Source organism: Pterocles gutturalis, unplaced genomic scaffold (genome assembly GCF_000699245.1).
Source record: "Pterocles gutturalis isolate BGI_N339 unplaced genomic scaffold, ASM69924v1 scaffold13409, whole genome shotgun sequence".
NCBI classification, from domain to species: domain Eukaryota; kingdom Metazoa; phylum Chordata; class Aves; order Pterocliformes; family Pteroclidae; genus Pterocles; species Pterocles gutturalis.
The window spans coordinates 2,547-26,558 of record NW_010133374.1 but is presented as its reverse complement, the minus strand read 5'-3'; the positions used below and the strand labels follow the sequence as shown (position 1 = coordinate 26,558).

The following is a 24,012-nucleotide window of genomic DNA, read 5'->3' as shown; positions in this document are numbered from 1 at the left end:
TTTGCAGGTGCTGATATTGTGCAGTGGCTTATGAAGAACCTCAGCATTGAGGATCCAGGTAAGGTGACCACAGCTGGGGAGGAACACGCACTTGATCTGTATTCTCTGTGCCGTTAGACAGTAGATACTGTCTTGCTGCAGTCTAAAATACCAGGTTGATTTAAGCATGTGGCAGGAAGATCTTAGTTAAGGCTAATACATTACACTGCAACACACAGAAAGCACTTTGCAGGAGTCTTAGCCTGTCTGTGAAATTGTTGCTACCTAAGAAAGACTGATTGATTTTAACGTTGTTCCCAGCCTTAGAAAGGAAGCTGGTGGATGTGTATGGTTAAGCAGGCAAATGCAGTGATAGGTTTTCATGGTGTGGAGAAAGGTAGCTGTGACTGACTGGACATACTGGCCAAAAATGGCACAGACACCATCATGGGATCAGATGATGGCTGCTAACTTATCACAGCAGATGGATAAATGCATCAGCCATAAACAGTGACCAGTGCATGGACACAGTTCAAATAGACCAAAATCATGGCACAGGTAAGAGCTATTGGGAAAAGAGAAAAAAAAATTCTGCAGGTTGAGAAGTTTCTTTTCCTTTTCTGGAAAGGGGAAAAAATTCAGCATCACCTCCCAGTTTGTTTTTGCTGCCTACTGTCACCATGTAAAAGCAGAGACGGAGGCAGTGTTCTCTTATCCAGGACATTCCTTCTCATGAGTCCAGTCAAGTCCCAAATCTGAATTTCAGCTGCAGACAATAGTTTTATTATCCGCCTGGGGGTGCATGAGCACCTGATGTGTATTTTGGGACTCTAAGAAAGTTGACGCAGCTTTTGACAGCTGACATGGGTTGAAAAAAATCTGTGCAGATGTACCTCTGAAATCTGTGCAGACGTACCTCTGCGCTGGTGAGGGTTGCCCTGGCAGCGCTAGGATACGTACTGCCCTTGCCTCTGTGCTGTTTCTGATAACAAATGGCAGTGCTACGGTGTCAGGATTGGTCTTTATGAGTAAACATGCTGCTAATGGCCTGGTATTGCAGGTGTTTGTTGGATTTGGTAGAGGCAAGGGGGATTCACTGATGGAGCAGGCTGCTTGTCAGCTGTCACCTGTGGTGGGTAACGTGCTTCAAATTGAATTTCAGACTCCAGTGCTGAACTGGTGTGTGACATTTTTTAAACATAAAACCAGCAGGTTAAACATTTGAGCAGTGTTTCATCCGTATTGTAAGGCTGATTTCTGCTCTCCTGCTTTGCAGGGTTAGGTTGGAAGGTGTAAGGATGCGGCGTGGGTACAGAGAGCAACCAGGTCTCAGTGCGAGTTGTCACCAGAACTACTGCTGAAAGCTGAGGAGTGTGCAGTGCACCGCTTCCTGACACATCCCTGCTGTTTTCTCTCTTTCACAGGGGAAGCAATACACTTGGGAAGTCTTATCGCTGCACAGGGTTATGTCTTTCCAATCTCAGATCATGTCCTTACCCTGAAAGATGATGGGACGTTCTATCGTTTTCAGGTTGGTGAGCCCTCTGCCTTCTTTGTGGCCAGTTCTGCTGTCCCTGCAGTAACACTGCTGAAATCACCCACTCTTTGTGCCTAAGCACCAGTTAGGTGAAGCCAGGGATTGAGGCTGTCTCGGTAGAGGCCTTAGGAAGTTATGAAGTCCCTTCAAAAAGATCTACTTTAGAATCCCAAATCCTTCTTCTGCTTTCTGACCCACAGTTTTTACATAAATGAAAGGATATGTCCTGTGGTTATTTTTGATAGGTGATTTCAAGGCTTTTGTACTCAGATTTGAACTAAACCAGGAGAACGAAAATGTGACTTCTAGGTTCTAACCCTGTCACAGAGTTGGGTAGCCACCCTCCTGTGCAAAATGGACCAGCGAAAACTTTGCAGCTGGACATTCAAGCTCTGGCACAGCAGAAAATTAAAATTTTTATCTTGTCTTGGTTACAGCCTGGTGTGGGAGGTGTCAAGCTCCAGGCTTTGGCTCTTTTACAAAGGATGTGTGACCTTGGCAGTCACCTACGCTGGGACTTCTCTGTCTCTCAGTGTCCCTGTGCCTCCACCAGATGTGTCAGATTTTTAAAATATCCTGCGCTTGAGTTCCATGCCCTTTGTAAAATCTGCTGCTGTCACCTTCCTAGATAACTGAGCGCTTGTGCTGCAGCAACTCCTTTTGGACAGATTGTATAACTTGAAAAGAAGCCATAAGTTCAGGCCCGGAGTCCCACTGCCCAATCCTGCTGGGTGAATTTGTGTTTTTCTGTTAAGTGATCCCAGACAACTCCCTTATCTTTCCTGTGACCTCTCTTCTCACCCCCCTATTCCTCCTTTTACTTTTTTCCCCCCTCTTTTTTAGCTTTTACTTGAAAAGCCTGTTCTCCTCTGTGCATCTGATGTTGCTGCTGCTCGTGCTCGCTGTCCTACTGCTAGCGTGGTATTGTGGTGGTGTACAAAACCAATGCCACGGTGAGCAGAGTAGCCCAGGAGGTCACAGACCTCCCCTTATCTCACCCCACCTTCTGCCTACCTGCCATCATTCAGACTAAGATTTTTCGTGACAGTTCCTTTTTTGCTTTGCTGAAAGTCCTGCTCCTCCTGTCATGCAAGGCTTGACAGAAGCAGATGTAGTACTGATTGCCCATTTAGTTGTATTTTTCTCTATTCTAAAGAATTACACCATAAGAAGTTATCTTGTGCAGCTGTCAGGAGCTACATTCCAATATAATTTAATTTCCTTTCCTTATTTTAAGCCTGTGTAAACAACGTAATCAAATTCTCTTGACTGTTTATTGACTTTTATTTTTTTACTCTTATCTTTTCCTACAACTTTTGCTTATTATTTGCCCAATATAATTTTCTGCAACAGTTCTCTTTGGCCGTTTTCTGCAAAAATAACTCGATAGGATAGTTTTTCTTTTCCATGACTTTCTTCTTGCCACTTTCTACTTCAACATCAGTCCCTCCTTTAACAGCTCATGATGTTGTGAAGTTCATAAGATATATATGTGAGGAGCACTGAACGGTGTATTATTTGGTCCCTCCGTGTTTTTTCGCTGTACTTTGGTGCAAGGAATCGTCTTTGTGTGTGTGTGATGTCCTACGCCCATTTGTGGCATTACATCAGTAATGCAAAACAGTGCGCTGTAATTTGTGTGATCACAGGGACATTCATTTTCATTAATGTTAAAACTGAAATACAGGCACATGTAGTAGTATCTTGGAATTAATTGTAGCAACTGCAACATGCAGACCTGGGTAGAAAACAAAAGCAGTAAACTTAGCAGAACTGCTTTCAGAATGACTCTAATCAGCTGAGTTTTGACCTCTGACATCTGTTATATTTAAAAAGTAAATTGTTTTGTAGGCTGCCAACCACACTGGTAGCTGCTACCAAAAATAAAACCCCCAGTGGTGTGTAGCATATATAAAAGGCCAGGAGGTTTCTCATGCTCCTGAAAAAAACCAAAAATATCCAGGGTGCCTGTGAATTCCTGGGGAAAGAGGAGGTTCTGGGGATAGAGGGTAAGAGGTCCACATTCAGATGATCTGGCAACAGTATCTAAAACGTCATCAGGATACTGGACATCCTCCTCAAGAGGTGCTTGTGTTCCTGCAGATAGGAATGTTAAAGGTGATACCTTCTGCAAAAGCATCCTCACGTACACTGAGATCTGTAGCAGTGTTTCCCCTGAGGGCAGGGACTGGGCCTGAGGCTTTGTGATTCTTCTTTTTGTATTTGTAATGTTTTTCTGCATCTGAATTGTTTTTCATCTCATAAATTACAAAAATGCATATGTTGTTTCTTAGGCACCGTACTTTTGGCCTTCAAACTGCTGGGAACCAGAAAACACAGATTATGGTGAGAGTGTAATTATTTCATTGTAGAAAGTTAGTACAGAACATTTGTGATGGAAAATGTTGTCCTTAAAATAATTAGTTGGCCATCTGAACCCTTCGGCAGCAGAGTTTCTCGTCAGGCTGCAGGATCAGAGGCAGAGATGTGCCTGTCTCAGATCCATGAAGTGAAATCCCAGGGTCTCTCGAGCCCATGGAGCTGTAGCCATCCAGTTCAGTGGGGCCAGGGTTTTACCTACCATTACTTTTGTTCTCCCATAGCTCTGTTTGTTTCAGCAGGATTTATGGCAAGCAGAATACTGCTCCTTGGGAATCTTAAATAACGCCAGTATTGCTTTTGTGGAGGAACATGCTCTGATCTGTAGCTGAATCTGATATGTTGATCAATAAAAAGTTACCTCATCTGGTCACTTATCTGGCTGATCAATAAACCAGTATATAACTGGTGGCAGCCCATAGTTAAAGTTCTCTGATATATGACATCAGACTTATTTTTCCCATTTTTTTCAAGATTACCAGCTGATAGCTGGTAAAAAAAGAGAAGACTGAGCATGGTTTATGAGTTAATAAACTGCAACATGGTGTGTTAAACGTGTGAGTGCCTGCGGAGAGTGATGATACATAAAGAAAATATGTCAGTGTTGTTATCTTTAGTTGTCTGCATGCAATATTGCTATCTCTTCCAGAACTGCCCTTCTTTCACAGTTACATGATAAAATCAATTGTTGCATCCTGGTGTGGCATTAGAAGAGGAAGTGAATCCAAGTGTGCACTCGTAAGAGCTTCTGGAAGTCCTCCTTTTGAAATAGCTGATAATCTAAGATCAATTTAGAACTCCTCCCTGAATAATCAGGGTTGGTTTTTTTCTTACCCAGGCAATAATTACTCATCATTATGGATTCTGGAAATCATTTGCTGGGCTGGAGAAGTAGCCTGCAATGGTGTCTGTCATGTAATAGTTCATTTGCAGTCCTCATCTGCAGGGAAGCTAGCACCGAGTTATATGTTTATCCCAGGGAGGGAACTGCTTAGGAGAAAACATGATGCTGTTCATTATATGTAAAATAATTTCCAGATTTTACAAATCACCATACATAACTGTCTGAACTGTGCCAAATATGTATTCTGTAAATATCAGAATAACAATACGAAGAGGGAAGTTCTGGTTTTTTCCTATAGTATCTGATAATATACTGGTTTCTTAGATTATTATGCTGCAAGGGTATTGAGTGGAACAGTACACCTCAAAATAAAGCCCTATATGAGCTGACCCACAGCTGGACAAGCTGCAGCTGCATTAGTTCTAAGCCCCATAGTGACAGATTTTCATCTGTCCCAGAAATCTCGAACATATGCTTATAATCAGTCTTTGCATATCAGAGGTCTGTACAGATGGAGTCTGCCCAGGAATTAATCCCAAACTAGCAGTAGACCCAAATAAAACTGAAATCCCAGCAGCACTTCATACTTTTTTATTTGCATGGATCCACTCACAGGACAGGAACTAACTTGCTAATGGCAGGTCACTGCCTAGCATGAAGAAATACTGTGAGATGACTGACTCTCACTTTATTTGGTGTTGTAAATGGCTTACAGATGAAACTGCCCTTGAGATGTATAAATATACATGAACTGATCGGCTCTGGTTACCATCTGTAATATTGGCTCATTATATGAATGTTAGAATTATAGGAATAGCATAGAATAGAATTACAAGAGTAGTACTGGCTTAGTTTTTTTGTTTGTTTTTTTCCCAAATATTTTCAGTAGAATAGGTTTCCAATGAAAAACATTCACAAAGTTGCCATAAAATTGTATTTACCAGCAAACCAAAACCCCATGATTTTCAAAGAAAAGCTGAAATTTTCTGGAGAAGTTGTATTGCAGTTTTTCTATAGATGATGCTTTGCCTTCTGCCCTGCTCCGGTTTGGTGCACTGTTGGACAATAAGTACCTGGCCCTGCAGCATGAGAGGTCAGGACACAAAGAAGCTGTAAAATTCACATCTAGATTCATCTCAAAATGAGAGCACAGGACCTCTATTCTGTAGTTCAGACCTGACTGTATATACCCAGGGTGTGCTGGGGACCTTGTGTTTCAGCCTGTGATGGAAATGGGGTGAGCGAGTGGGTCTGGCTGAGCCTTTCCCAGAAGGCAGCCTGGGACTGGTGTGGTGGTGTGCACAGGGCTCATCTTGACCCTCGGAATCCCAAACCACATCTGTCTCTGCAGTGTCTACCTATGGTGAAGTGAGAGAAGGCTTTTCCTAACCATGTGAAATCTGTAGAATAAGTGGATGGAGCATATGCAAAACTGTTCAGATCATGCCTTTAAGATCTGTCCCATAGTTCTGTTTTCATTTCAATATCCTGATTTTTTTTTTTTTTTTTTTTAACAGAGGGGAAAAGAAGTGCAGGGCTGCTCACTTTGGCAGGTATATTCCCAAAGTGCTGAGGGGAACAGGTTGTCAATGCTAAATCTTTTACCAGCCCCAGAAGCAATTGAGCCTTTCTCAGACATCTTGTTAGGTCCTGGCATCTACTCTCAGCACTTTTAAATGAGATGTCCCAGATGTTTAAGGCCTCTGAGATTACTAGCGGGTAATGTCAGCTGGGTATTCAGCTGTCATTCCTTGGCTCATGTTGCTTTCTGATGAGAACAAACAGTGCACGGACTACTTTTTTTTTTTTTTTTTTTTTTTTAGATCTAGTACTAATAATCTGTCTGTAATTGTTTTCCATTCTGTTTCTCCCTTCAGCCATCTATCTTTGCAAACGGACCATGCAGAACAAAGCTAGGCTGGAGCTGGCGGATTATGAAGCCGTAGGTACACTGCTGCGAGAGTTTAAAGCTGGAGGGGTGTGGGGAGAGCTTTGCTTGCCAATTTAATGCTGCCATTTTCTACTTTGCCTTTCCTGTGTCTTTTTTTGGTTGTCAGAATTGTGTGAAGGTTGGTCTCGAGACAACATCAGGAACATGACTGGGGAATGTCCCTGGCTTTGCAAGGTCTCAGATTAAAGCATCTGCTATATAGCCAGCCTTCCAAGAGTGGGGCAAATTACACAGAAGTTTGTCTTGGTTTCCTGTTTCCAGTTAACAGTCCTTGGTTTGTATAGCAGATATTAACACATGGAAATGATGGATTTTCAGGTGCATTTATTGGGCAATTAGATTGCTGATGACCCACCTAGTTACAAAAGTTTTCAGATATTAGACTTGGAGTGTTTTCAATATGCCAAGAACTCAAGCTTATTCAGGGCGTGTTTTCTGTTATGAAATGATTATCCATAAAAATATCCCCAACCTTGGCTTGAGATTGTGCAGGGTTTGGGTGGAGAGGAGTGGGAAGATGGGAGGCAGGAGGGGCAGGGCTGGTGTGAGTTTCTTTGAACACCAACAGCTCTGACCAGCTGAACTTTTTCTTTCTGTCTTATTGACTTTTTTGTTGTTGTTTTCTAGCTCAACAGTGTAACAGCTGAATTTCAAATGTGGAGTTTTTCATTGGAGAGTTTGTCTAGAAAGCTGGTTCTAGTGGACTTCTGTGTTATTTTTTATTACAATGAAAATATTTATATTGCATGTATTTTAGGTTTTGGGTTTTTTCCAAGAATGGACTTTTTCGTTCTTCTGCATTTTGGGACTTTTGTGCACATGGATATATACACATGCCATTTGGTCCTTTCAGTGAAGAGCATGCAAAAATTGCCACTTATCTAGTCCACCCTAGAAATGCATCCGGAGTTCCCAAGAGTTCTAATCTTGAAGGCGTGAAGAAAGGAGTATAGTAACCTGCATGCACTTACACATCCTTTTGCTGAGTTTTCTCTTCTGCATATTGCTGATTTCATTATTAAAACCATTAAAATTGCTCACAGCCAACCAATTAACTGTAAGTACCCTAAAGATCTATCATAAAGCAACAAAAGGCTGTTCAGCAGCATGCACACTCCCACACACATGCAGCAAAGCTATGGCTAAGTATTTTTGCACATCGTTGTCTACTGAGAGTAGCAATGCTCCAGCGATGGCAAATAATTAGATCTTGGCAGTCTCTCATTTTTCTTGTGAATATTGCATTGCACAATTAGAGATTACTTCTGCATTCAAACTTTGCTCTCTTAATTAGAGACAATCAGATAAGAATGGCACCGACTCTTCCTAGTCATTATAGGAGCTGAAGCAGATCCAGCAATGGAGATGGAAGCTAAGTGCAAGTGAGGGAAACAGGCTTACAGGAGTGGGAAGGAGCCCTGTATATTTAGTACATGTTTTTGACATGTAGCGTGAGAATGCTTCTCCGTAGGCATCAGCACTGACCTGGAGTTTCCGAAGAGAATCTCTACAAAGCATCTCAGGGGACATCTTATTTTTAGGTTCTCCTTGTCTTCATAGACAACCCCCCCCCACCCTCCATTTATATTGGTAGAGCAGGGGTCTTGATAATATGATTAAACTTGCATAATTGCATTCAGTTTTGTTTACAGTTGGCCAAACATAAGCACAATTCAAATATTGCTTCAGTTGGTGATGTTTCATTGACTTCAGCATGTTTACTCCAGAGGGCACATGTGAACATAATTTAAAACAAAATTTAAAAAAAAGAAAAAAGAAAAAAAGAAAAAAATTGGTTTTGCAGATAATTACAAGTAGTTCTTCCTTGTAGCCACAGTTAAGGAAATCATCACAGTTCAGCACAGCTGTAAATCATTTGCTTAACTGTCTTCCTCTGTGTATATGGACTGAAACTCTTACACGGGCTTGGTGGCAGCAGGGCCAAGCTTTATGCCTTGTGTTATACAAGAGTTTAAATAACAGGAAGATTTCTTCTAGCATTGAAATGCAGGCACTTAAGCACTTGAAATAAAGGGAACAGGTATAAAAAGAACAGCAGGAAAACTAATAGTGTTCATTTTCAATTAAAATTTGTAACAGCTGAACCAGCTGTAATGGAGAAGAGCATCAAGTTAACGGTCTTGTAGGCCTCCTCGTCACAGTGGGTGTGGATATATGGCCTTGGGGTGCCATTTGTGACTGAAATTCTGGCCGTGTCACAAGCTTGACCTTGAGCTGTGATGGAGTCGCATCCACCTCCAAATGTTCAGATCACGACACTCTGTGACAGGTCTGGACTAGAACTCTTACTTGAGCTGTAGAGCAAGGCTGCATCTGGACCCAGTCTTCGCAGCTGGCGACGTTCATTGTTCAGACAAACAAGCTATTTCCTTTTATGAGTCACCCTGGCAATCCCCAGCCCTCAGCGCTGTGCAGCTGTGTAATGCTCTCAGCGGTGACCAGGGCTGAGCAAAGCAGGGGATGCTCGGGCTTTGCACCTTAGCAAAAGCCTGGAGAGAGCAGCAGAGGGAAAGTGGGAATGAGAAGGAAAGGTGCAGGTGGCAGCCATCTGCTATCAGAAATGAAACTGTCAGCTTCACAAAGCTTCCCAGTGTTATCTTTTGGGAGCAAGTCCGTCATTATTTTTATAGTAGAGCTCAGGCTGTCTTCATCGCACTCCATTACTTCTCCCTGACAGAGCCCTCCTGGCGGCAGCTATGCGGCTGCAGCCCAAGAGGATGTGTTACAGCCTTGCTTTGCCTGCAAGATAGTTCACCTGAAACCAACACTGGCTTCTGGGTCTTGGGTTTTCCAGCTTAAAAAAAAAAAAATTGAATAAAATAAACACCCACCATCTTGGGTTTTCCAGCTTAAAAAAAAAAAAGTGGAATAAAATAAACACCTGCCGTGCTAACTGTGCTCTTAAGCATTTGTTACAATTACAGGTATTAATTGTTCTTACTATTTTCATCTTTTGTCAGGAAAACTTAGCAAGACTTCAGAGAGCATTTGCAAGAAAGTGGGAGTTCATCTTCATGCAAGCTGAGGCTCAAGTGAAGTGAGTAATCCTGGAGCACCGAGCTGCACCAGTTTTTAGAGCTGAGAAGGGAAGGGGATTCTGTACAGATAAAATTTCTCTGTCAAAGTGTTTACTGTAACTAAGCTCAGAAGGTGTTGGTGATTTCTAATCACCAGCAGACTAGAAACAATAGAGAGCCAGTTCTGAAGGTTTGTGCCAGAATCTGAAAGATGGGTTTAATTATCTGTACATGGAAATGTTGGCCAGGAGCTCCTGAGCCTGGATTCACCACGGGAGCTTGGGCAATTCATTTGCCCGTTCTGCTTCTATTTTCGTGTAGTATTTTTGTCTTGTATGAGTGGAAAGAGCAGAACTTTGTCATCTGCATTACTCTATGCTTGCAAAGTATTTTTGAGTTTAAAAATACTGACACTTCGAAGTGATTGTAAGAGTGGTATTTACAGCAGACTGGGTTTGGTTTTATCAGTCATACCAGTCCCCAGCTGACGCCATTGTACCTCCACTCTTTGCAGTCCGACTTGCGCTACCAAATTAGTGTGGAGAATGTAGTACCACTTACATGAACCTTACTCAGACTTAGTATTTGGATTTTTCCTATCCTCTGTTCGTAATTGAAAACTACCTTTTTTTTTTCCCTCATCTCCCTTGTTTGAAGCCTCTCAACGTTTTGAGCATGTTTTCATTATTGCTGCAGAATGGGTATGATCCAGGGTTTGTAGACTAGTGTCTAGAAACTAGTGCTGAAAACCCTCCATATCTGTTTTGTGCGTGTAGTTGTCAGCTATAAAACATAAAGGTTAGTGAAGATGGTGCATGAGAACACCAGCACTGACACTCTGTACCACTAGAAGGAATTGGCAGTTTCAGCATTAGATGCTAAAAAGTTAAGGAGCATCATTTCTTGAGGGTGTGGCTGAGGTATGTGTCTCTATCTTTGATTAACCCTTTGGAATTTTGATTAATTCTTTGCTTAATAACTTTGTAATTATGCAGTATTTAAGTACCTGGTAATTATCCTTTAAATTACAAGGTAATTAAGGGATTTTTTCCAACCAGAATACCGGTGTTCTGTTTGGAAGAGAAAACTGGAAGTTAAGATAGCAATTGTACTTCTGGTTACTTAAAGATTTATGCAAAGATGAAAAAAAAAACAAAACTAAGTCAAAACAAAATTCTGCATTCTGTCTACAACATACAATTGTTGCTTAAGAAAGAAATGTAAATATCAGATTCTTTATGTGATTACTGTTGCCTATTCATCTTTTCTCCATTCTGTTTTCTTTGAAACGTAAGTGTGGACTGGCCACTGTCAATCTTTTTTTCCTGGCTAGTTTCAGCTTCTTAGTTCCCAGTTCATGTGATGGTTCAGTCTCCAGGTTTTCAACAAGGCAGGGCTGGAATTCACAGTGTAGCTCACAGCTCTGACTTAACTAAAAAGGAAAACAAACCAAAAATGTCTGAAAACATTCCTCCTGCTTATCAAGTTCTGCTCCACCTTCCACATCTTTGCACACAGGATTTCCATTGCTATTCCTACACTGCTCAAAAACTGAAGCCCTAGAGCATCTATCTATGTTGTGTCTTCATAGTTTAAAATGTGAAGTGCTGAGTTATCAGGAAGTTTGGGGATATGAGCCAAGAACATGGGTTGAGCACGAAGTACCTGTGAAGACAATTCATGAAGCCTCCGAAGAGTCCCTCCAGTTTGTGTGCACTGTGTGATGTGAGCTTGGCAGAAGACTTCACCTTCCCCTTTGGTCGGGCACGAAGAATTTGCTCAGAAAAAGTAGTTCTGGGCTGGGTGCCTGCGCTTGCTCCTCAGCGCAGTATGGCAACTGCTGTTTGGCAGCTGCTCTGTCTTTATGTGCGGACAGAGCTGGTTTCTTATCTCAGCCTTGCAGGAGCGATATTCAGAGAGTGCTACTGAACTGTGGAGGATTGGGCGTTTTGTGGGGAGGGATGTTCAGAAACTTCTGTTTCAGTCCCCAGAATCCTGTCCCCTTGGTACACGTCTAGCGCAGACTCAGTTGAGGATCACTGCCTCTCCAAAAGGAAAGAGAAGGGAGATAACCTGGTGGTCAGAAATCCCAGCTGGCTTGGGTTTTTTTTCCTCACTGCTTCGTTTTTCCTGGGCGGCAGCAGTGTGGGAACCCAGCACAGGGGCACCGTCAGCTTTTCAGTCCTGTTTTGGGGGTGGAGGCAGTTCCTCCTTCCCTGTGCCTCATCCCGTCTTGTAAGCCAGTGGTGACTTTGCTGTGCTCACTGTGTAGAGCTGAGCACAGGAGCGAGGCACCAGATGTGGATTGCTTGGTGCTGCCAAGAGATAGGAGAAGAGTTGCTTTGAACAACCTCTGGTGGCCTTTGATGTGCGTGCTTTGAGTGAGTCAATTCACTGGCTACATCAAGGCTGAAATGACTGAGCTACTGCCGTGCCAGCCCAGCCGTGTGTCCCCCGGGTGAGCGCTGGCTTTCACCAAGCTCAGCTCCCGTCGCCTGTGCTGTCACCACTTGCTCTGCCAGCACCAGGGCTTGTGGGCAGAGCTGGTCGTAGGGTTGAAAGCTCTAAGGAGGTACAGCCAGATGGAAAATCTCTTTTGACACTTATTGGAGTAAACATCAGTGATCTTTTGTTCATGGCACATGGCCTTGCAAGTTGGGAGTGTGATGTTGCTGTACGAAAAAGTAGATTTCTGAAATGTTTGTCATGGGGTTAAAAACTCCAGCTGGGAACTGTAACAAAGAAGAAGGCATTACTTGTACATTGACTCATATGTTTATGCTTTCGTTTTCAGAATCGACAGGAAAAAGGATAAAACAGAAAGAAAGATTTTGGACAGCCAGGAAAGAGCATTCTGGGATGTGCACAGGCCTGTGGTAAAGCTCTTTTTGAATGATGTGGCTTTCCAGGTTTAGAAAGGAAAGTTTTAATATTAGTAACCACTGTGCCATGCACAGAGAAATTGCCTTTAAAGTCACCATGTGGATTTTCCTCACAGTTCAAAACATGCCAAGTGTCTACAAGATTACTGTAGGCATTCTAGGCTTGTGCATACATGGAACTGTTGATTTGGAAATATATGATAAATGTGAAGTTTTGAAGATTATTTATTGTGCATACGAAAGAAAAGCAGCTTACCCAGTTTGGCTCAGAGTTCCTAGAAAAAGCTCCCCTTTTAGCTGAGATACTTCCTTTCGGTGCCAAAGTTCTGAGTAAATGGATTGGATTCTGAGATGCCAACTTTGGGTATATGCAGTCTCTTGTTTAGCAAAGATAATTGATGGGACACAAACTTCAGGAAAGAATTTTGGACAAGATCTAATTGTATATTACAGAAAAGCAAGGTAGCGTGAAGACTGTAAACAGAGGAGTAACACAGTTGCCATCTCTTTTCAGCCAGGCTGTGTGAACACCACAGAAATGGACATTAGAAAGTGTCGTCGTATGAAAAACCCACAGAAGGTGAAAAAGGTCAGTTTGAATTTATGGTTTTAGTTTTTGTTTGATTGGTTTGGTTTTTTTGTTTGGTTTTTTCGTTGTTTGATTATTTTTTTAATGCAACTCACGCTTGACTTGACACCTACAGTATATCAGCCTTGCCCAATACAAACCAAAAAAAAAAGTTTTTCAAATATCAGTTCCAGTTTGTTCCAATTGATGAATTTGCTTTTCCCATTTTACTAGCAGAGCAGTACTTGGATGATGGGTAGAGCTGAGAAGGGCATCAAGGAGTTCTGTATCCCATATGTCTGCTGGCTCTGCACTCCCATAAAATTAAAAGCAATTGGCAAAAGTTCCTAGGTCCCGTATTCAGAAATTATTTGGGCACGAATTTTTCAGAGCTCTTTACCCACCTTAATAATTTCAAAGGCTGCAACTTGGGTGTCTTTGGCTTCCAGCAAGTTTTAGGTCTTCTGTGCATATAGAATCATAAAATAACTTAGATTGGAAAAGACCCTTAAGATCATGGAGTCCAACCATGAATCTAACACTGCCAAGGCCACCACTAAACCATGTAGCTAATGGCCACATCTACAAGTCTTTTAAATACCTTCAAGGATGGTGACTCAACCACTTCCCTGGGCAGCCTGTTCCAATGCTTGGTAACCCTTTCAGTGCAGGTATTTTTCATAATATCCAGTCTAACCCTCCCCCAGCGCAACTTGAGGCTGTTTCCTCTCATCCTATGACTTGTTACCTCTTTTGGAGGGGACACCAGACTCGTGAACTTCCATTGGTAGTTAAATTGCAGCAGAGCTATTCACATGTCTCTTAACAAATTTTAAGTTACAAGCAAAAGCACTAAATGAAAAAGTAAATGATATTACTTTCTGTGCAGGTCTCTGTCCTGGAAAAAAAAAAAAAAAGAAAAAGACTACAAGACAATCTGTAGGTTTTTGTTTAGAGAGGTTCACATGAACTTGACCCATTGACACCTGATTAAGCACTTTCTTCAATGTGTATTTTTACAAGAAATTAAACCAAGTAAAAGAAAATGGCGTAGGATTAGCTTCTAGTCTTTTCTTTCTCCCCTTGGTTAACCACAATGACCACTCCCAGGGTTGATCCTGCAAGCGTTGACACACACAACCTTCAGAGCTCCTGAGAATTATCCGCTGCATTTTAACATTTAAAATAAACTCTTTCAGATCTTTCAAGTGCAGGCACCTCCAAGCACAGTCTGATCTGTAGATTTTGCTCCAGGCTGAATGAAATTGACCTGTGTGGATATAAACAGTAGGAAATTGCTGGCTTATTACCTTACTGCTTTGCATATTGCACTTTTACTCATTGCGTAACACAGAAAAATGCCATAATCTCTTCTGTTTGTTTATTGCTTCCGCACAGTCAGTATATGGGGTTACAGAGGAGTCTCAGCCCCAAAGCCCTGTACACATGCCCTCCCAACCTGTACGCAAAACTACAAAAGAGGATTTCCGGAAACAGGTAAGGAGATGGCTGTATGGCAGCTCTTCTGAGAACTATTATCTGCACCCCCCCAAAAAAAAAAAAAAAAAAAAAAAGCAAAGTTATTGAGGTATCAGCAAAACCAACTGTATGCTTTTCTTGTCCTTGATCCTCACATACTTTAGCTAAAGTAGTAAGTATTTAAAGCGATAGATATATTCACTGAGCGGTGCAGTTGTATGATGATATGTATTATCAGTGATTCTGACCGTTGAATCTAGTATTATTCTGTCTGTGGACCAGGAGAGAGTTTAATTTCCCGTTCATTGAGCATGTCTGAAAAGTGGGCAGGGAAAGAAGCCAGCATATTGGGGCACAGACTGGAGACGGGCAGTGAGGAAAGGCATCTTTTGGTGCATGACTGTTAGACGGTACAGTCAGAGCTTTTAGCGAATTAGGAGAAAGCTGTTTTCACAGTCACTCCAACGAGTGGCCAGCCAACTTGCACGTCCTTGCCCTGGTACAGGGAGCTCTCCCTCAAAGTTACTTTCCTGCAGCAGGCAGCATTCACTAAAGTACAGGCAGGAATCACTAGGTCAGAATTTTAGTAAAGGCAGCTTTAAACACATTCCTTAGGCAGCCAGTTTTAGGGTGGTCTTCTGAACTAAACCTGAATACTAAATTTCTTGAGCTTTTTCAATCACAGGCAACATAGGCTGCAGAGTACTGTGAAGAGCTAGTTCATAGCAGGGTACAAATGTGCTGTAAAACTGTTATTGGTCTGGTGACACCAGTCAGGGAAATGGAGGAGTGTGGTGTAAAAAGGGGATCACATTGCACCCTGAGTAGTCTAGGAGCCTCGGCCCCAAATATGTGCCCTTCCTACTTTTAATTATGTCTTCTGTGAAGCTTCCCCTGGGTCTTTGCATAGGAAATTGAGACCCCTGTTGGAAGCAGTTAATAAGCTGCTTCTAATACCTAGGGAAGGGTCCCATTTCCTTCCGAGTTACTTTCAAGCTGTTTGGAAAGAGAGATCAATAGCATGTTGGGATATGATCAGGCATGCTGTAGGGCTCCTGGATTGTTAATGTCCTTGTTGTCTCTCTCCTCAGATAACTTTCCTGAACATGCAAATAGAGAGACATTGTTTAAAGATGTCCAAAGTAGCAGAAAGGTGAGTGTCCCCGTTTGCATGATTTCCCATTCTTTCCTCGTCTCCAGTTCGGCACTTCCAGAAGCAGAGAGTAGGCAGGAACACGCAAAGGCGGGTCCCCTTTCTGTGCATCAGTCCTTCCCCTCTTCTGGACTGGCCGCACTGCCTTTTTCTCTTGACTACTGACACTTCTGTGCTCACTCTTCTACCACTAAGAAAAAATAGGTGAAAAAGGAGGATGCTGTTGTACTGTAAAAGGAAAAGAAATATAATTCACAAAAGAAAGAACCCTTGTATTACTTCATTTCTTACCACTTCACAACCCTAGAGTTCAGAAAAGTCATTCCTGTTTTAACTTGAAAATACCCTTTTTTCTTTTGTGGGTGAACTCTCAGTGCTCATCTCTTGTTAGTCTGGAACAGCTCTGGTGAAGGAGCTGTGTTTGCTTCTTGTTGCATGTGGTGTTCATGTCCATGTTCACGCTGGGGTAGTAGAGCCAGTTTCTGTTCCCATTTATGTATATATGAAACCCTGTGGAAAGTACTGGGGTTGTACGTGGACTACTCAAGGCAGTGTTTTAAGAGGTGGATTTCTCATAGAGGCACATCAAGACACAATTTGACTTGCTGAATATTTAGTTCTGGTAGGAAAATATGAAGAGGTAAAGAACATGCTCAAATTTAATTAGGAATGACAGCTACTTAGGTACTTTTAAGTTATGCATATTTGCAGGGGAATCGCTGAGACAAATGTGGGGATTGGCATGCTCTTCAATAATGTCACTTTTAGAGCAAAACTGTTGAACATGAGGGAAATGATAAGGGCTGGTGCCTTGTAGAGAAATAATAGAGGAATTTTTATTTAAGAAAATTAAAAAGAGATTACCCTATGAAATATGCTTTGTAGTGCCTGCACCTGTAATTAGCATGTGTGTACTAAACTAGGCAAATTAAAGGGTGAGAGCCCCAAAGTAAGTTCCTATTGTCTCATAATGTTTAACAATTAAAATTAAAATCTATCCAATTAAATAGAAAGTATTCAGAGGCTTCCTGAAATCCTGCTTATGCTATATTTTATGATTGAAATTAGCACATTCATAGTTATGTTTTGGGCTTTCTCATTCTTTTTTATTAATAAGATACATTTGTGCTTTCCCAAAAAATGTCATTTTATACTGAATTTACTTACGATGACCTTAATATACTGAGACAGTAATAATTTCCAGGCTGGTAATTTACAAGCAAGCAGATCTGTTTTGCTTGAATTTTTTCTAGGTAGGTATTTATTCAATAAGATGGACCTAGTAAAACTCATTCACTTGTGAACATCGAATTCTGTCCACACAACACCCCTGTTGTTCAAGTTCATAAGGAGCTACTGACATGAGTGTAACATTGTCAATGCCAAAAAACCCTATTAGTTTTCAGTAAAACTGGAAAGAAAAATTTCCTGGTTTGAAAGGTCTTTAGGCTTTTTTTTAATTGGTCACAAATTGGAGAAGAAAATGTTGCTATCAAAACCTGTGCAAATGGATAACCAGGAGAAAAGTGGATAAAATGACAACCATCAAAAAGTTATTTTCTCCTTTTTTGAAAGTTTCGCTTTTGAAATTATAAAGAATGACAATCATGCTTGTGATATTTATGTCTTGCAAAGAAGCGTTTGGTTATGTGATGACTTTGGGTGGCAGCATTGCTGGAGGGTCCCAGGGCTTGGTGCGGAGAGCGGTGGGAAGGAGCGTTGCAGAGCCGGTGGGAGGGACGTGGAGTGGCTGATGAGTCCAGTGGCCTGGCAGGGATGTGGATAGGTGAGGAGGAATTAATGTGGATGGCCTGAGATGAACAATTGCCTGAAATAAAAACCTGTGCAGCCCGAAAGCCCAGTGTAAAATGCTGAATACAGACACCAGGAACAAATCTGCTGCGTAAGGAGGTGCCATTATTATCAAGTCACTTCCCAGGCTTGGCCCCGCTTTTGGGACTTGTTTAAGTGACAGTGTGGCAGAGCGGTGTTCAGGAGGTGACTTCTTGGCACGCTCCTTTCAACAGCCAAGCCTGACGGTGGCATCACCTACCATTTTTTCACTACAGCACAAAGGCACTTTCAGGCAGGATGAGGGGAGTAACAAGGAGCAAATAAGATAGGGGAAGGTGGGGGAAACAAGCTGCTGTCTAACCTGTTATACGAATAAGGTATAAATTACTTTAATAGTCATTCACATACATTTTCAATTAATGTATGCTGTTCTATGGGATAGCCCTTACCCAGCAGAAGAGGAATGGAAGGGCTCTCAAAGGATTATCCCCAGGTCCCATGAGATAAATACCTGCTACTTAAAGATTTTCTTCCCTCTCCTTCCTGTTCCCCTTCCAGTAGATCTGCACCGACTGTGGGAGCAGGCATCCCTCAGCTTCTCCAGGCACTTTGGAAACAGTTTTCTTCTCCTTTTTTCCACATTCTTTCTCTCCTCTTGGGGACCTGCACACTGTCAGGTGTAGGATTTAGCAATGAGATTTGAGAACTGTTGAGCAAAACCATCAAAATATTCTACCTACTGTTTTCCCTGACTGCATTGTGCGGTGTTAAGTACAATCCCACTATGTTGCATCACAGAAATGGTTGGGGAAAACCAGAGCATCTTTCTACCAGAAACAATCTCAGCTCCCTAGATGAAAATCTGTGCTATCCTCCCAGCTTGTCAAAGTTTTTGCAAAGGCTCAGCAGGACCCCCTGACTGTGAGACAGTTGGGCTCTCAAGGCAAGCTCTGCACCTTCAGTCAACTCTTCCCACTCTCTCTTCTACCAGAATTACAACACATCACATGAAGGGCCAAAGTCCAGGTTAGCATTTTGGCAGACCTGCTTTCCCTTAGGAGTCCCCCGCCTGTAGCCTCCTTTAGACAATGAAGCAGTGATTCCACTGCTGGCATTATACTGAATCAGAGAAATGTGCTTAGCATTTCCCCCTTGTTTCATTTAATTTAGTTTTTTTCCCCTTTTATTTTTGCTAGTACTTGTACTAGCACCTCTGATGCCTTCTTATTATTTTATTAGGAGCAATTCAAATTTCATAGCAGATATCTCCTGATTGATCCTTTTTGTTGGGTTTTTTTTTTAACCAACCCTCTTTCTCATTGATGTCTCGGGGATTGCTGCTGCTCTCTGAAATTGGACGCTGCTCCCTCCTCCAACCCTTGACCCTCAGCAGTCATGAAACGTAATTAATGGAATGAGATGAGACAGCCCTGAGTGCCCTGAGGGGCAATGGGAACCTGCTGTGGTTACAAAAGTGTATGATTTTAATGCCTCATGATAAGAGCTAGGACAAACAAAAAGAAATAATTACTGTAGAGCAGGTCAGGGAAACTTTCTGCCTTTTGTGACCCTTTGTTTCACAGGGTCTCTTCATTCTCCTGCCTTTTTGAGATGTGGAAGACCAGAGGTAAAGTTTAGCATGGACAATCACAGTGCAAGCAGATTAGTTGTTCAGTATGATGAGACTCAATTAACTTAGTTAATTACTTGGCAGACCTAGGCAAAAAAATTAAAGAGTTCCTTAGAGTATAGACTAGGATACATTTCTTTTGATTTGTTTCATATCTGCTGGCTGTCTTTTGTGAAAATGCGCCCCTAGCCCCAACCTCAGTGGAATTTCTGAATCACGCAAGCAGACACATCCTTTTCCCAGGAAGCTCTTTGAATCTCATCCTAGTGAGGATTAGAGGCTGTATGTCTTATCTGAGTCATCATGAAGCAAGCCAATATAAAGGCCAGGTGTTTTTCCAACATGCATGTAATTTACTACATTCTCAGTTAATTATTCTAAACTATTGTTGAAGTATTTTACAATAGTGCCATTAGACTAAATGACATACCAGTGTAACAAAAACATGATCTATAGCTCAAGCTTGGATGCTCAGGACTCAGATCCTCCAAAGATTTGATTATATCCTTAGCTACAGCACATGTTATTTACATGAGTTACTCGTAATGCACAAAGTGGGTGCAAAGGTCTGCAAAAACCAAAAAGGCAAGCGGCGATAGCAACATGCAACAAATGAACAGGAGAACATGTGCTTCATAGTTATCCCATGGCTCTTGGGGGGAAGTCCTACCATAGCAATCCAGTTGTTGCCTCATTGGGCTTTTTGTGGGCGTCTCAACAGAGACAAACTTTAGGGAAATTCTGGAGTGAGCTGGTAGGTGTTTGCAGAGAAATTCTTGAGTGCACCATCCCTGGGAAAAGGGACTCCTGTGTTTGCTGAGAAACTGACTAATTCCTACAAAAAAGAATCATGCAAAAAAAACCCCCAAAACCCCAACCAACCAAAAAAAAAAAAAAAGAAAAAAAGAAAAGCTCTACCTTTCTGACATGACTGTGCATTCAGGCCCTGATTTTTTTTTTTTCTTTCTTCTTCTTTTTTCTTTTTTATATCTGTCAGTTTAATAGCCTACACAGAGCAATATGTGGAATATGACCCCTTTATACCTCCTGCTGAACCTTCCAATCCCTGGATAAGTGATGATGCAGCGTTGTGGGACATCGAAATGAGGTAAGAATAAGTTTTAAGTTATGCTGGAGTTGTCTTGCCATTTTGTTTGTATGCTCTTCCCACTGCCCTGTGTGGATAGAAGGTTGGATGTCTGCAACGTACAAGTACACAGCTAAAGTTTAAACAGGAGTTTATGCTTTATCACTTCTTCTGTGGATTATTCAGCCCTTACACTTCCATATGACTTGAGTTGTGGTACTCTGTAGGTCAGGTAAGAGATGTTCTCATGCCTGTCAAAGACATGCACAGACGGAGGTCTAAGAGTCCACAGATATTGGATCCTATGAAGAGATACTTGTTCCAGCACATCTCCTTTGACCTTCGAGAGCCCAGCCCTACTTCTGTCCTGGGATCCCATGAAAGATGCCACCAGCAGAACAGGATGGGTTGTAGGGCAGTGGCTGTTCCCACTCTGTGGAGGTGGGTTTGGCACAGGAGGCAGAGGAGCGTAGCTCACACACAATGTGTGAGACTTGGCAGGTCAGAGTTATAATAGATTGACAAAGTGAGTTTGGGCCTCACCTGTTAATGGACAAGCTGGCTTGTCTCTGGTGTGGTGTCTGATGGATGAAGAGGAGGAGGAATGACTGTAGGACCTCCAATGCCTTGAACCTCAGAGAGTTTCTCCAAAAAAAAAAACCAAACCCAAGCACAGCACTGCAATTGAAATCGTCTTTCGCCCATGGGATGCTGGTGCAAGGGAAGTCTCCAGTATCTACATCTCTTGCCATCACAGGCTATCCACAGCCCTTGTAGTGGGGCTGGAGTTGTCCTGCCTGCCTCTGTGCCTGGCAGCTATTACAGCAGGTTTGAATGAAATCACCATGCCCCGTTATCACCTTTGCTACTCACTCGAGTCTTGTGACTATCTACTGCAAGTGCTCAGCAGCTTCTCCTAGTGTTTAGCTGCTGCTGTTCACCACCAAATCTGAACTGGGGGTTCACTTCAGCAAATCTTTGAAAAGAGAATGCCAAATCTAATCCTGTCTCTCCTTGACTAATAATGTAAATTTTAAGATGCTACCAGCCTAAGAAATCCAATTCATAGTGAATCAGTGTTCCAGGAAAAGGGCAAGTTATCTCCCTGTTTAAAACCCATGTGGTCTGGGGTGTGAAAAGATTTTTCACTTGCTTCTCTGGTAGTCACAGAAATCTGTTAGTTCGCTAATCTCTGTGCTTCTTTGCATAATTTCAGTATTTTGGATTTCTTTTTTAGTCAGTTTCTCTCATTTTCTCCATCCTTCCTAGCAGGGCTAGAACCAGATACAGCCCCTCAAAATACTTATCTGGAGGAACCCCCACCCACAAGGTAATGCAGGCATCTGTTATTTCTGCATCTGTTGAGGTAGCTGTAAATCCCAGAAAAGATGTCTGTGTCCCTGAAGAATACAATTAACCTGATGTCACGGCCTTTGTAGAAATTTAAAATAAATGCCTGGCTTCTGCTATGATTTCAGAGTTCAGGAAGGTGATTCTCCTGTGGATGGAAAAGCAAAAGTTGCATTGTTGGGAGATGGAAGAACAAACAGCTCTGTATCTCCATTTTATTCTCTCTTGTGAGAGACCTCGCTGTATCTGCATGTAGTTGCAACTTGCATGAATAATTAAGTGATCCCAAAGAGCTGCGGTAGCCCTTGTGTTGCCTGCAAAGCTGCTTCCTCGGTTAGGCGAGCAGAGCCCTCACTCAGGAAAACAAAGAGCCTCTCACTTCTAATGGTAAGGCTGGCTGCTGAGCCTGGACAGCCCTGTGCCGCTGCAGTTCATCCTTCATGGCACTCAGGACTTGGGAAACACTATGGAAAGCCTTCAGTTTTTAGACAGCACTTTGGCCTTTTTGTTCCTGCTAGAGCACTGTGCAGCTGCACGAAGAGCAGCTACAGATCTCTGGATTCAATGGGAAATTCCCCAAGCTTAGCTCAGGCGTAGCTCTACGCAGACATGGATTTCATGTCCCCACATTGGGGCTGGCTCACTTAACTGGTAGGCTGGCACCTGCCCCCCGTCCACAGCACTGCTGGCTCCCTCGTGAGCACAGGAGGAGCCATCCCGAGCGCTCTGCACTGGGAGTGAGGACATGCCCATCAATTTTGCTTAGTCTGTACACCAAGAGGAAATCAAAGCGGGCATTTTATTTACCCCTTTGGCTTATTTGTCTTCAGCACAGATCGCCACTGTCCCCTAAGGCTCCAGGATTAGGAATCGCTGTGGACATGAGGAGATGTGTAGTTTAATAGATATGTACTGTTAACAATGGCTCTGCTGTCACAAGTGTGAGCAGCTGAGATGTGTTTTAATGGTTGTCTCATAGTGTGACGCCATCACACCAGAAGCTTTCAAACACTTTGTGAGCCCAGATTATGCTCTGGTGTGGACTGTCTCGTAGGATCCTCATTGTGATTCCCAGGCGCTGCCTCTCCCCATAGGCATCTCTGCGACATGTCTGGCAGTTCAAACAACAGCTTATGTAAGTGGGATTGTATGAAGAAATAATTTAGGAGAAAGGTTGTTGGTGATTTTGGGTGCCTCTGCATCTCAGTGTCCCAGCTGAGACACAAAATAAGAGTCTGATTATCATGGAGGGGAGCAGGAAAATGCTTTTTAGTCTTCCAAGACTCAGGCATCCAAAAAACAGAGGCACTGAAAAATGAAAGACCACAAACCAGTAACCATATTTAGAAATTTTGTCTGCACTGCTTCTTAGTGAAACTGCTTTTTTAATGCAAATGTGGACCTGAAAATCTGAAGCCTGTTCCAAGTGACCAGCCAGCACTGTGTGGGACACAAGGAGATGCTCTGGAGCTCGCCAGCAGCCCAGGGAACTCTGATGGCAAATTTCTGTCTTGACATATAAGAAATTCCCAAGGTACATTTGAGGAGATATATAAGAAGTGCATAATGAATAATCATTCAAGTATGGTATGCTGTCCTTTACATGAAACCTGTCAGAAATTACTCTGAAAAATCATATCATTTGCTGTCTCTCATTTTGCTGTGTACGTAGCACCCAGATAGTACAGTTGTTTCAATGATGACCCTGGTCTTTATAGCTTCTTTTTTGTGTGTTATTTACTAACTTGTATTTCTGCAAAATCTTGAGGGGAAAAAAAAATCTCATCTGATAATCTTCCTCCCTTTGCTGCTTAGCAGAAACAGCAGCAGCTGCTCGGACAGCAGGCAGAAATGCACATTCCATCTGTTTTTTCCCTTCTCTCTCCAAATAGCAAAGAACCTAGTCAACAGCGTGTGAAAAGGTGGGGCTTCTCCATGGATGAAGTGCTGAAGGACCCAGTAGGACGAGACCAGTTCCTTCGTTTTCTGGAATCAGAATTCAGTTCAGAAAACCTCAGGTGAAATCTTTTTTGACTTGAACTAATGAATGGGGCTAATCCTACTCTCTTGCATAGGTGAAATGCAATGCTTAGTCTGTTTTGAACTGCTAAAAACACCCATTTGAATCAAGTTGAGAATGGCAGGATTTGGCCCATAGCACTGGTATAGGTCCCTAAAGTAGAACTATGTAAGTAATCTCAGGAACATTGTTCAGAAGAGCCAGTGTTGTCAAGTATGATATGCAAAGGCTTGCGAAGTTGTAATAACGTGATGAGACACGACATATAGCTATTGAGCTCCCTAACAATATATAGGATTTACGTGTGTATTTGTGGCAGGG

The 24,012-nt window shown here is 42.4% G+C and overlaps 1 protein-coding gene across 1 annotated transcript; it reads left to right on the top strand.

The window, feature by feature from the left end:
* Nucleotides 1-23,693, top strand: RGS6 (regulator of G-protein signaling 6; the record flags this gene model as incomplete). Its single annotated transcript, XM_010081211.1, has 11 exons — nt 1-58; nt 1,404-1,510; nt 3,811-3,862; nt 6,617-6,681; nt 9,672-9,748; nt 12,523-12,604; nt 13,125-13,199; nt 14,577-14,675; nt 15,749-15,810; nt 20,232-20,342; nt 23,564-23,693. Coding segments are annotated over 11 exons (918 nt in total), but the record flags the coding sequence as incomplete, so codon positions are not given.
* Nucleotides 23,694-24,012: the final 319 nt, after the last annotated feature.